At 40.1% G+C, this 13,417-nt stretch overlaps 1 protein-coding gene across 8 annotated transcripts in view; it reads right to left on the bottom strand.

Annotated features, from left to right (window-relative positions):
* LOC120421415 (uncharacterized) overlaps positions 1-13,417 on the bottom strand; it is a 241,760-nt gene that overhangs the window by 4,123 nt on the left and 224,220 nt on the right. For 3 of the 8 annotated variants that reach the window (XM_039584620.2, XM_039584622.2, XM_039584621.2), the window contains 6 exons: positions 10,541-11,293; positions 10,107-10,465; positions 9,659-10,005; positions 8,994-9,447; positions 4,376-4,848; positions 3,605-4,152 (listed from right to left, as the gene is read on the bottom strand). In XM_039584620.2, the coding sequence (XP_039440554.1) occupies positions 3,605-4,152; positions 4,376-4,848; positions 8,994-9,447; positions 9,659-10,005; positions 10,107-10,465; positions 10,541-11,293 (2,934 nt within the window). Of the gene's footprint in view, positions 1-3,604; positions 4,153-4,375; positions 4,849-8,904; positions 9,448-9,658; positions 10,006-10,106; positions 10,466-10,540; positions 11,294-13,417 lie in introns of those variants that run through there. The other 5 variants (XM_039584623.2, XM_052708657.1, XM_052708687.1 and 2 more) reach the window with 3 other exon arrangements.

The raw sequence follows: 13,417 nt of genomic DNA, 5'->3' as shown, positions 1-13,417 counted from the left end.
CAAGCCATGTTGACATTTAAGGTGTGCGTAACGCAGTTAACATTCGTAACGTCCTCCATGCTTAAAAACCTGGATTTAAATGGGTCTTTCGCCGTTACCATTCAAAACGAACCGGATATTTTCAGGTGGGCAAAAAGCGGTACCAAATGGTTAACATTCGTAACGTCTTCATTTTCAAAAATCTGGATATCGTTAAAAAAAACGAATTACAAAACGTAATAAAAAGTTTAACTGTAATATCCAGCGTTACATTTCTTAGAGGGTTTTAACGGATAGTAACGGCGTAAGACCCATTCTAAAATTCCAAATCAGGTGGGGATACCAACAATTCTAGGGTTTTTTTTTATAAGAAGCTACAGTCAACCCCCGGTGGTTGGTCACTTTTTCGTTTAACACTTTTTTTTTATTTGTACCCCGTTGGTTGGTCAAAGTCAAACTAAAAAGTGACGAACTGTCACTTTTTACACGACGCTCACGCACACTATCAAAACAAACGTTTGGTAGTGTATGTGAACTCCGTGTAAAAGGGGTGTTAAACTAAAAAGTGACCCCGTTCGTTCGACAACAGTTGGTGTCAAACCATCGGGGTTGAGTGTTTAAGCTTTTGTCTTTCATATGTTTATAGAACCTGTTAAAAAAAACTCTAGAATTGTTCTTTCATATTATTATCATCACGCAATTTTGACTTTTCAGGCAGGCATGATGCCGTTACCATTCGTTACGTCCCTAATTCGTAAAATTCTGGGTTATATTAGAAAGGAATAAGCACTTCAAGAAAACCCAATTTTACGCGTAGGCGTTATGCTTTGAATTTCTTCCGTTTCACATATTGTAACGGATAGTAACGTCGTTGAGCCTGCCTGAAAAGTCAAAATGGCGTCCATTCGTAACATGCACCATTCATAAAAATCTTTATACATACAGTTAAACCCGTATAGTGTGCAGGCGTTACGCTTTGTATTTCGTCGATTTCTCAAACACGACACAATATTTTTGCAGTCTTTCTGAAGCAATTTGTTCGTCTTATTCAAATCTACAACTAGCTTCAAAAACATTGCGAAACTATTATGTCGTTTTAGAGTAATTGAAGAAACACAAAGCGTAATGCCTGCGCACTACGCGAGGTTTAACTTCGTCCGTGGTTTAACTGTACACACAAATCAATGAAATTTGAAAAACACGTTATAAAGGGATTATTTGTTATAGAAATGTAACGATTCACTAAAACTAAAACTATGTTTTGAGCTTCGTCAGTTTTAAAATTTTACTTCATATTTTAAAAATATTTTTTATACCAACTGCAACGTAACGCCTGCGTCTGAGATGGGTACACTAAAATCCCGGATTAGGCTAAGGCGTAACGCTTTTTATTTCGTCGATTTCTATGGAACAACGCAACATTTTTGCAATCTTTCAAAAGAATGTAAAAACATAACACGATTTTCGAGAAATCAATCAAATAAAAAGCGTAACGCCTGAGCGTAAACCATGGTTTAAGTGTACAAAAATATTATGTTACAACAACGCCGGCGCACTATGCGAAGTTTGACTGTATAATTTTAATGACATTAATTTCTTCTAAATTTCAATTTAATTTAATAATTTGATTATATTTTCCCTAATTTTTTTCAATTTTAGCTGGAAGAATAAGAGGTTTATTTTTCCTGTTTTGGTATGTCAACCTTAAGAAAGCTATGTGAATGATGTAATCCACATTCAGGTGTCTTAAAATGAATTTCATATTTTTTATTAATTAATTTTAACTCTCGAAAACTGTCCTTACTTCGTCATCATCACATTACATAAATATTTCAAAAATTCAACGAATGAAAATTTGTTCTAGATTTGTTCAGGGGTCATTCCCAAATAACTTTATCAGTTTTTCATGCGAGTGCCCCCCCCCCCTTCTTCTATCAGAGCCTGGTTAACTTTCAACCTTCTTGTTTTAATGATCCTTTGCCTTTTCGAACATTAGTCATTTTGACCATTTGTTTACTTTCGGTCATTTGTTAAAATTCGCTCATGTCTTTTCGACCTCTTGTCCGCATTGAATATTTGTTTTTTTTTAAGGTCCAATGAACAACATTTTTATTTTTTTTTTCTAATGAACAAAATTTTTAATCGAGTTTTATAACGAGATTTAAAATTTTTTTAAATAAGATCAATTTTGGGACAAATTTCACAGATTTTTTGTTTGTTTTGTGTGGTTGTTAAGAATGCCAAACCGAATAAAACAATAAATACTTCATTTTATTTTTTATTTTCTAAAAAAAAATTTACCGGAAAATTTTTGAATTTTCACTCTTTTTGAAATCAGTAAATAAAATTGAATGCCCAAAAAAATCGATTGGACAAAAGGTGGAAAGACATAAGGTTGAAAGTTGACTAATGATCGATATTGAAACAAAAGTCAAAGTGACTAAAGGCTAAAAGTACAAAACGTCAAAAGGACAAAATATCGAAAGGACAAAAGGTTTCAAATCGTCTAAGTACAATTTGTGTACCTAATATAAAATCAAATATTGCAAAGTTAATTCTCTTTTTACACGTTAAACTATTAAAAACGCTTTCTCTGCAAACTAGGATAAAATGATATAAAATTAACATTTAAAAAACAATTCGAAAAAAAAAACAAATATTTATCAACCAAACTTACCATAATGTTTACATGAATGTCAAACTCAATTGATGATCTTGAATACTTTTTTTAGGACCGTTAAAAACAGTTGACACCACCCTTGACATCGCTCTACCTTCAGAGTTGTTTACATTACTAAGAAGAACCAAGGCGCCACAGCGCTAAAGGTAAGATATCTGTCAAACGCAGGGCTGGCATCAACCGCATCAACAGCCCAACACAGTTTGTATGTGTGATGGTGAGTGAGCATGATGAACACTTCTACAACTCACAGATGACGGCCTCTCGATAAGCTCTCCACTACGGCACTACCACAAGATCTCTACTAGAATCTCCAACTAGAAGTTAATCTAAAAATTCAACTAAAAGTTTTGTATTAACAGGTTGTCAAACGCAAACATCAACAAACAATAGGGCTACTCACGCGCACTAGAAAACGCACACTTACTACACAGCCACTAGAAGGTGTGTGCGCGTCCAACGTTTTGTACAGCGCGTGAAACGTCACTTTGCTATTGTTTTTAAAATATTTACACACGTAAACAAAACGCCACTACGTCACTAAGTGTACTGAGTACGAATCGCAATTACAGGTTGAACTAAATGCAGCTAAAGGCACTAACAGGGTGTCACTCTAACACAATTCCGAGATTTTTCGTCATTCCAGTTCCAGTTTTTGTTTGTTTGTGTTGTTCTTGTCTAATTTAGTGTGTGTGAGAGGCTTTTAGCGTATGTCAAACCTGCGGTTTGACAGCTACGTCACGCTTCAAAGTGAAATACGCTGAAGGTGAGCAACTGTCAAACGTCGGGTTTGAGTTGTTTTCATTTCTAACATTCCGAATTGTGGTGTTTGCGGGGATCTCATCTAAAACGCTAGACAGGGCTTTGGGGGGGGGGTGGACAAAGCGAGCGAGCGGGGGTCGGACGGGGTATGGGTAGATGTGTACGAGAAAAAGAGAACAAAACCTTTTCGAAACCGTCAAACTCTTCATCTTCCTCTTCCGCGTTGGTGGTGGTGAAGTCGTCCTCGTCGCAGTCCCAGTCATCATCCAAGTAGTCGTCGTCTTGGTCTGCGTCGTCGTCGTCGTCGCTCTGACAGATCCGGGTGTAGGTGTAGCCGCCGGATGAGGTAGTAGGCGCCGGTGCCACCGTGAGCTTGTCCAGCTTGAAGTTGAGCAGCCGCCGGAACAGGTCAGAGTCGGCGGCGCTCGCAAACCGGGGCGGCGCCTCGGGCTGCTTGGATGATGATGGTGGTGGTGGGGGGAAGGAGGAGGAGGATGGGGAGTAGTAGTAGGTCGTTGCCTGAACTGTCGTAGCAGTGGTTGTGGTTGTTGTTGTTGGTGAGGTTGATGATGGCGGCTGCGCCGCAAGGAAGTGGTTGTCGTAGGAGGTGGAAGTACGGAACGTGGCATGGTAATCGGCCAGCTGGTCGGCGGCGCTGTAGTCGGAACGTACCTCTCCGGTGTCATCTCCCGAGTCACACAGCTGCGTTTCCTTCGTGAAGGTCACGAATGCTGGATTGGGGGTCGTCGGAGGGGTGGGCAAAATGGGGAAAAGAAAGACACACAGAGAAAGAGAGAGAGAGATTTGCTGTCAGATGAATGATTGAGGTTATGGGCGGTTGAGACATTGAGACAAGGCTCTAGGATGTCGAAGGTGAACCTTGGAAGGTGTGTGTTACAGAGAAGGCTTTCGACGCGCTTGTGTTTTTGAGGCGGGTAAAGAAGGTGCCTTTACCTTTGCTAGATCTTTGTGCGTACTCTCGTGTGGACGTTAACGATTCCGTGGACGACGAGCTGCTCGCTACGGGATGCCGATACAGTGGTCTCCTCTTGGGGCTCTTCCGGGTGGGCGTGGTCGTGCTCGAGTAGTACTTGGAACCGCCACCGGCGCCGGCCGCTACTGTAACTCCTCCTCCGTGCGAGTTGTACGTGCTGCTGTTGTGGTCCTTGGAACCGCCACCTCCACCACCACCGGGGATCTCCAGCAGCACCGAGGTCGACTTGGACGGCGACAGGCTCTGGCGCGACGAGCTGCGTCGGTCTCTCCTGCGGCCCGTGCTCTTCCGGTGGTGAGTCGCGGTCGCCGAGCTGCCCTTACCGTCGGACGAGGGGAAGTCGTACAGACCGTCCGAGTCGGTAAACGGCAGCTGCTGGTCCTTCTTGCCGTAGAACAGCGGCGAGAAGCGCTCCATGCTGGCGGTTCGGTCACTGCGGAGAGGGGCGGGGTTCACATGCGGTGTCACAGTAGAGGCTTGTGTGTACTTGTTACACGAATTGGGGGAAAGTGAGTCTGTGTGTGTGGGTGCTGTAAGACGGCTGAACTTCTCATTCACACGTTTAGAGATTCGAATTTTCGAAATTGAGGGGGTGTTGCAAGCGGGGACTCTTGTTACGGAAGGTGCGGACTACGGACAGCCAATAGGGTGAGGGGAAATTTACGGATCGTCGCTGCCATGTGCTCTTTTGAAGCTGAAATTGTTTATGTTTACGCAGAATAATGCCAACCTTAGCGTTGAAGCCCTGGTAGAGATCAGCTGTCAAACTTAACATTGAATCGTCAAAACTGAATTTATTCAGTTTGGTGACAAACTGTCAGATTTGGATAAAGTTCACTAAAATCCGAGTAAATTTCATTTAGTTTTCAGTGTAACTTTGGCTTGTTTTGATGAAATATTAGTAATAAAAATTACCGTGCAGTTGAAAAGATAAACAAAAACAAATTGTTGCAAGCATTCTTTTATTACGTAACGCAAAAATTTAGATTTTGGACCCCCCCCCCCTCTTGTAACGAAATTTTCATACAAGTTTTTCTACCCCCCCCCCCCTCCTCTCCTTCCAACTGCGTTACGTAATAAAAGAACACTCCCAAAGACAGTGTAAGCGTGTCGTTTGTTTATTGTCTTTGCAAGCAGTAACAAAACCAAACTTTTCGACACCCTCAGCAAACACGTCAAATCAGTACAAATTGTTGCCGATCGTTTTCCAGATCGCTCCTAAGGAAAGTTCCGGCAGCCATTTTGTATGGATTGACGTGGTTTGCTCAGGGTGCAGAAAAAAGGTAAACAAATCACTTCGTAAGTTTCCATTTTTGACATCCACTGGGTAAGAGGCATTGTTAGCTGAAAATCAGCTGTTTGAGTGTTTCAAGCGATGTTTGGAAAGCAAAAAGTGTATCACGCTCACTACTAACGTAAACATCCCCTCGCGTGAGCAGGATACACTCTTTGTTTACAAAGTCACACTGGCTCAATTACATTGTTTTGCTTGGTTTATTTGGTCACCAAGCCTACTATGTGCAGGGTGGCCACTCAAGCCTGGATAAGTAGGCCATTCCGAGCACTTGCTTGAAAAATATTTAATAAGGCAAGAGATTTTTTTTTTTTTTGAAAAATCCAATAAACAAAATTATCAGTTTTCGCTTTTCGGATGTTTTTGAATACCGTTGACTCAATGCGGTTCTAAAAACACCCAAAAAGCAAAAATTGAAAATTTTGTTTATAGGACCTTTAAAAAAAACTCTAAAAGTTTTGAATAAATTTGCAATATTTTTTCAAATATTCAAATCCAAAAAAAATAATCATCAAAAAATGAAATCGTTTTTTGAAAAAAAAAAAAAGTGTTATGCTTTAAAGACACAGACAAAAATGTTTGTAGCATTTCCCCCTTCAAACTTTAAATAAAATGAGAGGTAAAGCAAGTATTCTTATTTAAAATGGCTTTTGATTATTCACAACCTGATAAACCAACAATGATTTCTGGATAGTAAACATTATTAAAAAGCGATCAAGATAAAAACATATTTTCACACGAATTTTTAAATGTTCCGAAAATTTTATAAAACAATGTTTTAAGCTTTTCTTTACACAAAATAAGTGAAATCAAGTTCACAATTTTATTTGTTTTTGACATTTTCTTGATGTTTATGTTTGGCAAATGTTTTACTATGCATATATTGTACTGTAAATGTCATTTGTTTTTCTGCTGTTAAGAAAATAATACTTATTATTTGAGTTTCGAAAAAGTCGAGAAATCGGTTTAAGACGATTCGAATTGAAGCTATTACATATATGTTTCATGAATTTGTCTCTTCAAAAATTTCACATAAAATTAGTGGCAAGGAAAAGTAAAATAATGTAACTTAATAATTCAAGATTTATTTATAGAATTGAATATCAAGATTCACAAAATTAAAAAGGAAACCTGATGAAATTCTTTTTTTATGAATTCGTAGATGTTGATTTTTTAAAGAAATTTAACTGTCCTTATTTTTAAGCGTTGGGATCTGAATAACATAAAAAAATAGTTACTGTCTAATTTTTGCCATTCTATTTTCTTTTCCTATTGAGCAAGGAGCAAAAACTTTATATTTGGCAATTTTCAACACAGAAGCTAGAAGAAACCAGGTTTTTAATTATTATTAAATTTATCAAAAACTGTTTTCACTCAAATTCAAAATTTTTAGTTCTTTCGTTTTTGATTTTTTTTAAATGAATTTGTTGTTTCATTTTTCAATTAAATCGTAAATAGATTTTAAAAAAAGTTTTTCAGAATTTAATAAACCTTTTTTAATTAACAAATTTTGATTTGTTATATTTTTTTGTGAACGTCGATCTAAAGTTCTAGAAAAGTAGGTCTTGGGTGCTACGCTGACTCGGTTTAGAGGTTAAGATTTTGACAGCTCGCGTGCACTGTTTACATTTTTGCCACCAGTGTTTCTGTTAAAATAGATCATCATGACGTTTTGCGCACGCACACTAGCGCAACATTTCATTTTGCTGGCCGGACAAAATTTAACCTCACTTTATTTTCGTGTACGTACACTCAAACTTGCCCACGTAGATAACTCTATGTGCGTGTGCGCTTTAGTTCATACGAGCTGTCAAATGATTTCACCGCGAAAAATAAAATATCCAGCTGTCAAATCAGGGGTTTTTACCGAGCGACAAGATCTTGCAAGAACTAGGTTGAAATCGCATTAAAATGTATTTATTATCAAAAAATAGTTCTATAGCATCAAACATAGAGTAGAAATCTAGAGTTTTTTTTGAAAAGGACCTATAAACTATTGTCATTCATATGTATCCAGGTTATTAAGCGAAAATGGCGTTCGAAAGGTGAACGCCCGAAATGTCAAAATCACGCAGTGGTACCAACATCACGAAAAAAGTGTGCCATGGCATGACAGCCACATTTTTTTCTAATGTTGGTGCTACTGCGCGATTTTGACATTTCGGACGTTCACCATTCCAACGCCATCTTCGCTTAAAAACCTGGATATAGGACCTATTCAAAAAAAAACTCTGGATTTATTGTTCGTAATGTAATGATGTTTATAATGACGTTTTTTTCTCAAACATATTTCATTGTGATTCCTACCTTGTTCTTGCAAGGTCTTGTCGCTCGATTGGGACCCTGATTTGACAGTTCTTTAGTAATTTTTCATAAGGGCGAAACATCAGATGTAAACAAATAGTCTATAGAACGGACTCGTTAATTCGAATGGAACTGCATCCGAATTCGCTTACAGCTGTCAAAAGCACGAAACCAAGTCCTCGGAAAACGATGATTAAAGAACGAAATGTAGATATTAGTTTGACAACTCAATATTTGTTTTTAGGTCGAATGCGTCCGAATTAGCGGAATTTCGGACATTAACGAAACCACGCTGTATCCTTTTCGCTCTACTGACAGTTCACGTTAAGTGTAAGTGGGATAGGCTGCTTGTTTACGTCCAAGGTTTTGCCCTGTTGAAAATTTACTACGGAACTGTCAAATGAATGAAAGCTTAGTGACGCTTGTAGAACAAGAGTGTGTTTGTTTTGGCGCAACTGAATCAGAAAACTAAATCCAGTTAAATGTGGCGTTGGATATTCCAGGTGCCGGAGGTTCATAGAAACAAAAACAAAAACACTCTTGTTTGACAGACGACAAGATCACTGATCAAGGAGTATCAACATTACAGGTAACACGGGAACCCAATCGGTGGATGTCAAAAATGGAACCAATGGTTAAAGAGCTTCAAAAGAGCACATGACAACTCGACGACACACAAGATTATCGCGCAACCTCGAGCTTCCGCGGCAACGTTTTGGGGGGGTGGGCCAAAAGAGAGATAGCAACTTGTTGCGTGAAGGGGTTTATTCTGCCTAAAAGATTGAGGTTATAGAGAGTAGAGAGAAAAAGAGGGTGCGAAATTGGGGTGTTCTAGTTTGTGTGTGTTGCGGGGTCACAACAGAGAGAAGGAGGTTGGTTGAGAATATTTACCGCAGCCGAACCGATCTTTTTTAGGGTTTTTGTTATTTGTCTGAGAAGTTCAACGCGTCTGGAGCAGCCGCATGTCACACAGGGGTTACCTCAGGGGGCTCTCGGAGCGCGACGACACCGGCGACAGCTTGTCGAAGCCCTCGGTCTGTATCACGATCGAGGGCAGCTGCAGCTGGGACATGGTGGCGGCGGCGGCGCTCGCTTCCGGGTGCAGGATGCGGTTCCCCGTCTCGATCAGCTCCTTGCCGATGTAGAGCTCCAGCTCTTTGGCGCTGCGGATTTCCCCTTCCTCGATCTTCTCGTCCAGGTGGTCCGTGCCGATGCCTTCGTCGTTGGATTCGAGCAGGGGGTCGTCGGACAGGGTTTCCGAGTCGGATCTTAGCCGAAAGGAGTCGTGGGCGGCTCCGCCGCCGCCGCCACCGCTTGCGGCCGATGTTCCACCGCTGGAGGAGTCGTTGTGTTTCTTGAGGATCGACGACGTTTGGCGACGACCGGTGGCGCCCATCATGGAGCCCAGCCCCGGAAAGCCCGTTCCGGCGGAACCTTTTGGTGGTGTTGGTGACGGTGGATGATCGCGCGTTGGTAGTGGTGATGCATGATTGTTGTATGGACACGGTTGAAGAGTTGGGGTTTTGTGAGTTTGGGAGGGAAGAAAGCGTATGTACAAAAACAGTGTGTTAGAGCAGCTCTCGGATCGTCGGCTATGGAGGTACAGTACGGTACAGTAGAACCGGCGTGGAACGAGTTGCCTCACCTGAGCCCGGATCTTCCATCTCGCTGGGACAGAGCGGATTGCTAGAGCCGCACCTACTGGGACCGGGACTAGCCATACTAGAGTAGCCGGACGAGCTGAGATTACTTTCGGACGGCGCACGATCACCGCGGGTACACATCGAAAACGGACTGAGATAGCACATTCCTACGGAACTACCGGACACGACGCCCAGGGTGGTCGGGTTGATCCCGTTCGGTTTACCTGTGGGAGCCGGGGACATGCAGTCCGCGTCCGACTCGACCTCCGCCATGTTGGACGTGATCGTGATCATGGGCGGCTCGAACGGCAGATCGAGCGAGCCGGGCTTTTCCCACTGCTTCAGCAATCTGCGGAGACGGAACGAGGGGGATCAGTACACAACATCGACAACGACAACGGGATCACAACACAACATCAACACACACACACACGACAACGATCGACGAACCTTTTCTGCTGCTGCTTGTTCGGGAAGAAGGAGCTGGTCTCGCCGATGCTGGCCCGCTGCGGAGGAGGTGAGCCGGGAAACATTACGACCGCGGTCCGCTCGCGCGTCGGGCTGGGCTGCTGGATGATCAGCTCGGGAATGACGAGATCGCGCGGACGCTGGGCCCGCTCGCGTTCCGGCGTCGGCGGTTGGACGTCGATCGAGATGGAGATCCGCGGCGGAGTTGGCTTGCGGCTCTTGCTGGAGCCGGAACTGCTGGTGGTGCTGTCGTTGGAGAAGTTGGTCGGCGTCGGCGAGTCAGTGTCGGATTCGGGCTGGTTGATTTCGATCGTGACCTGGTGGTTCAGCTTGTTGGGGTTCTAGGGGGGGCAAACAAAGCGAAAGATCGAGCGATTAGGGAGGACTTGGACGACGGCGCGGGAGAAACTGCTTACATTGTACCCGGCGTAATCGCCGCTGAACGTCACCGACATCGACTCGTCATGGATGGCCTGGGGGGAGCGGTTCCGCGCCGGCCGCGGCATGATCGGCGTCAACGCCGGAGACGGGATCGGCGTGGGCATCTCTCTGATTGGGGATAGGCACTTGTTATTGATTCCGTTGCTGGGGATCTCCAGCAGGATGGTTGGCGGATGCAACTGTGTGGTGGTGGTCGTCGTGGTCGTCGTTTTATGCGCGGCACTGAGGGCGTCGAGTACCGGCACCTCGATCGTGCTCTGCCGGTAGAACACGGGCGAATCGGGGCCACCCCCGGCGCCCCCACCACCCCCACTCGAGTAGCTGACCGGCGTGTGGATGGACGAGGTCGACGAGTCGTCATCGCCGGCCACGTCGTCCTGCGGACTGGACGCCGTCGGGGTCGACGACGGCGAGATCACGATCGACGACGGCAGGTTGATCCCGGCGCTCGACGTGGCAAAGTTCTTGAACATGGCCAGGATCGAGTCGGCACTCGACACCTTCGGCCGGACCCGCTGGCGCTGGCCGGGGTGGCCGTGGCCGAGCCCCAGGCTACGCAGCCCAAAGTCATGCAAAGCGAGCTCGGAACTCGACAGCGAATCGCTGCCCTGGTTCGAGGAAGTGCTGTGCGGCGAACGGATTTCGTTTGTGCTAGGCGACGGCGGTACGGAATTTGCGCGTTGCGGGACTTCAGTCGGAAGACTTAAAGCGCTAGAATGTTTTGTTCCCTTTTGGTATAAAGAATAAATAGATAGGAAAGTTTTTTTTTGTTTGTTTGTTTTCTCTCTCTCTCTTTTCGTTTCGCTTTTTCTCTCTTTCCGGGGTTCCGCTTGTCAAATTATTGTTGTTTGTATTTGTTTTGTTTACAGAATAATTTCCAGAGAGACACAACCACACAGATATTAACAAAACAAGAAGCTGTGTTTACATGCTTGGGCTCCCGATGTAAACAAACAATAAGCTGAGTGGAATGTGTTTGTTTACATCGTTTATGTTTTCAAATTATTCAACAATGTTCGAATTGTAAACACAAGCATCGAAACGAGAAGAACTCCAAAAGAAACGCAACTTAAAGAGACACAAAAAACAAACACATCGATTAATCAAGAAGACAACGAAGAAGAAGAAGTAACAAGTGACAGCGGCAGCAGCAGTAGTGCGGAAACTTATGAAATTTCACGGAAATGTTACGCAAAATGAGAGTAAAATGATTATGACATTTTTAACAAATGATACGGGTAACTGTTTCTTAGTTGTTGCAATCGGCATTAGTCAGTGTGGGGAACGGATTGAAGTGCAATTTTAAATTAACCTTAAACAATCAAACAAAAATAAATTTCTTTGAAAATCCAACAATCAAGCTGACACGTGACAAACAAGTAGATGAAAAGTTATTGTCGAACCAATTTTTCCGTTGTCTTATTTTTTATGGTCTTTTAGGTATTTTAAGTCATTTTGGTTATTGCGTCATTTGGGTCCTTTTGGTCACTTTTGCAATTTTTGCAATTGACATTTTTTGTCATTTTTGTAGTTTTTGTAATTTTTTTTTTTGTGAATTTTGTAATTTTTGTAATTTTTATATTTTTTTTATATTTTTTGTATTTTTGTAATTTTTGTAATTTTTGTAATTTTTGTAGTTTTTGTAATTTTTGTAATTTTTGTAATTTTTGTAATGTTTGTAATTTTTGTAATTTTTGTAATTTTTGTAATATTTGTAATTTTTGTAATTTTTGTAATTTTTGTAATTTTTGTAATTTTTGTAATTTTTGTAATTTTTGTAATTTTTGTAATTTTTGTAATTTTTGTAATTTTTGTAATTTTTGTAATTTTTGTAATTTTTGTAATTTTTGTAATTTTTGTAATTTTTGTAATTTTTGTAATTTTTGTAATTTTTGTAATTTTTGTAATTTTTGTAATTTTTGTAATTTTTGTAATTTTTGTAATTTTGTAATTTTTGTAATTTTTGTAATTTTTGTAATTTTTGTAATTTTTGTAATTTTTGTAATTTTTGTAGTTTTTGTAATTTTTGTAATTTTTGTAATTTTTGTAATTTTTGTAATTTTTGTAATTTTTGTAATTTTTGTAATTTTTGTAATTTTTGTAATTTTTGTAATTTTTGTAATTTTTGTATTTTTTGTATTTTTTGTATTTTTTGTAATTTTTGTAATTTTTGTAATTTTTGTAATTTTTGTAATTTTTGTAATTTTTGTAATTTTTGTAATTTTTGTAATTTTTGTAATTTTTGTAATTTTTGTAATTTTTGTAATTTTTGTAATTTTTGTAATTTTTGTAATTTTTGTAATTTTTGTAATTTTTGTAATTTTTGTAATTTTTGTAATTTTTGTAATTTTTGTAATTTTTGTAATTTTTGTAATTTTTGTAATTTTTGTCATTTTGGTAATTTTTGTCATTTTTGTCATTTTTGTCATTTTTGTCATTTTTGTAATTTTTGTAATTTTTGTCATTTTTGTCATTTTTGTCATTTTTGTCATTTTTGTCATTTTTGTCATTTTTGTCATTTTTGTCATTTTTGTCATTTTTGTCATTTTTGTCATTTTTGTCATTTTTGTCATTTTTGTCATTTTTGTCATTTTTGTCATTTTTGTCATTTTTGTAATTTTTGTCATTTTTGTCATTTTTGTCATTTTTGTCATTTTTGTCATTTTTGTCATTTTTGTCATTTTTGTCATTTTTGTCATTTTTGTCATTTTTGTCATTTTTGTCATTTTTGTCATTTTTGTCATTTTTGTCATTTTTGTCATTTTTGTCATTTTTGTCATTTTTGTCATTTTTGTCATTTTTGTCATTTTTGTCATTTTTGTAATTTTTGTAATTTTTGTCATTTTTGTCAT

Source organism: Culex pipiens, chromosome 1 (assembly GCF_016801865.2).
Source record: "Culex pipiens pallens isolate TS chromosome 1, TS_CPP_V2, whole genome shotgun sequence".
NCBI lineage: Eukaryota > Metazoa > Arthropoda > Insecta > Diptera > Culicidae > Culex > Culex pipiens.
Note: the sequence above shows the minus strand (reverse complement) of the source record. Positions and strands in the feature narration are given on the sequence as shown.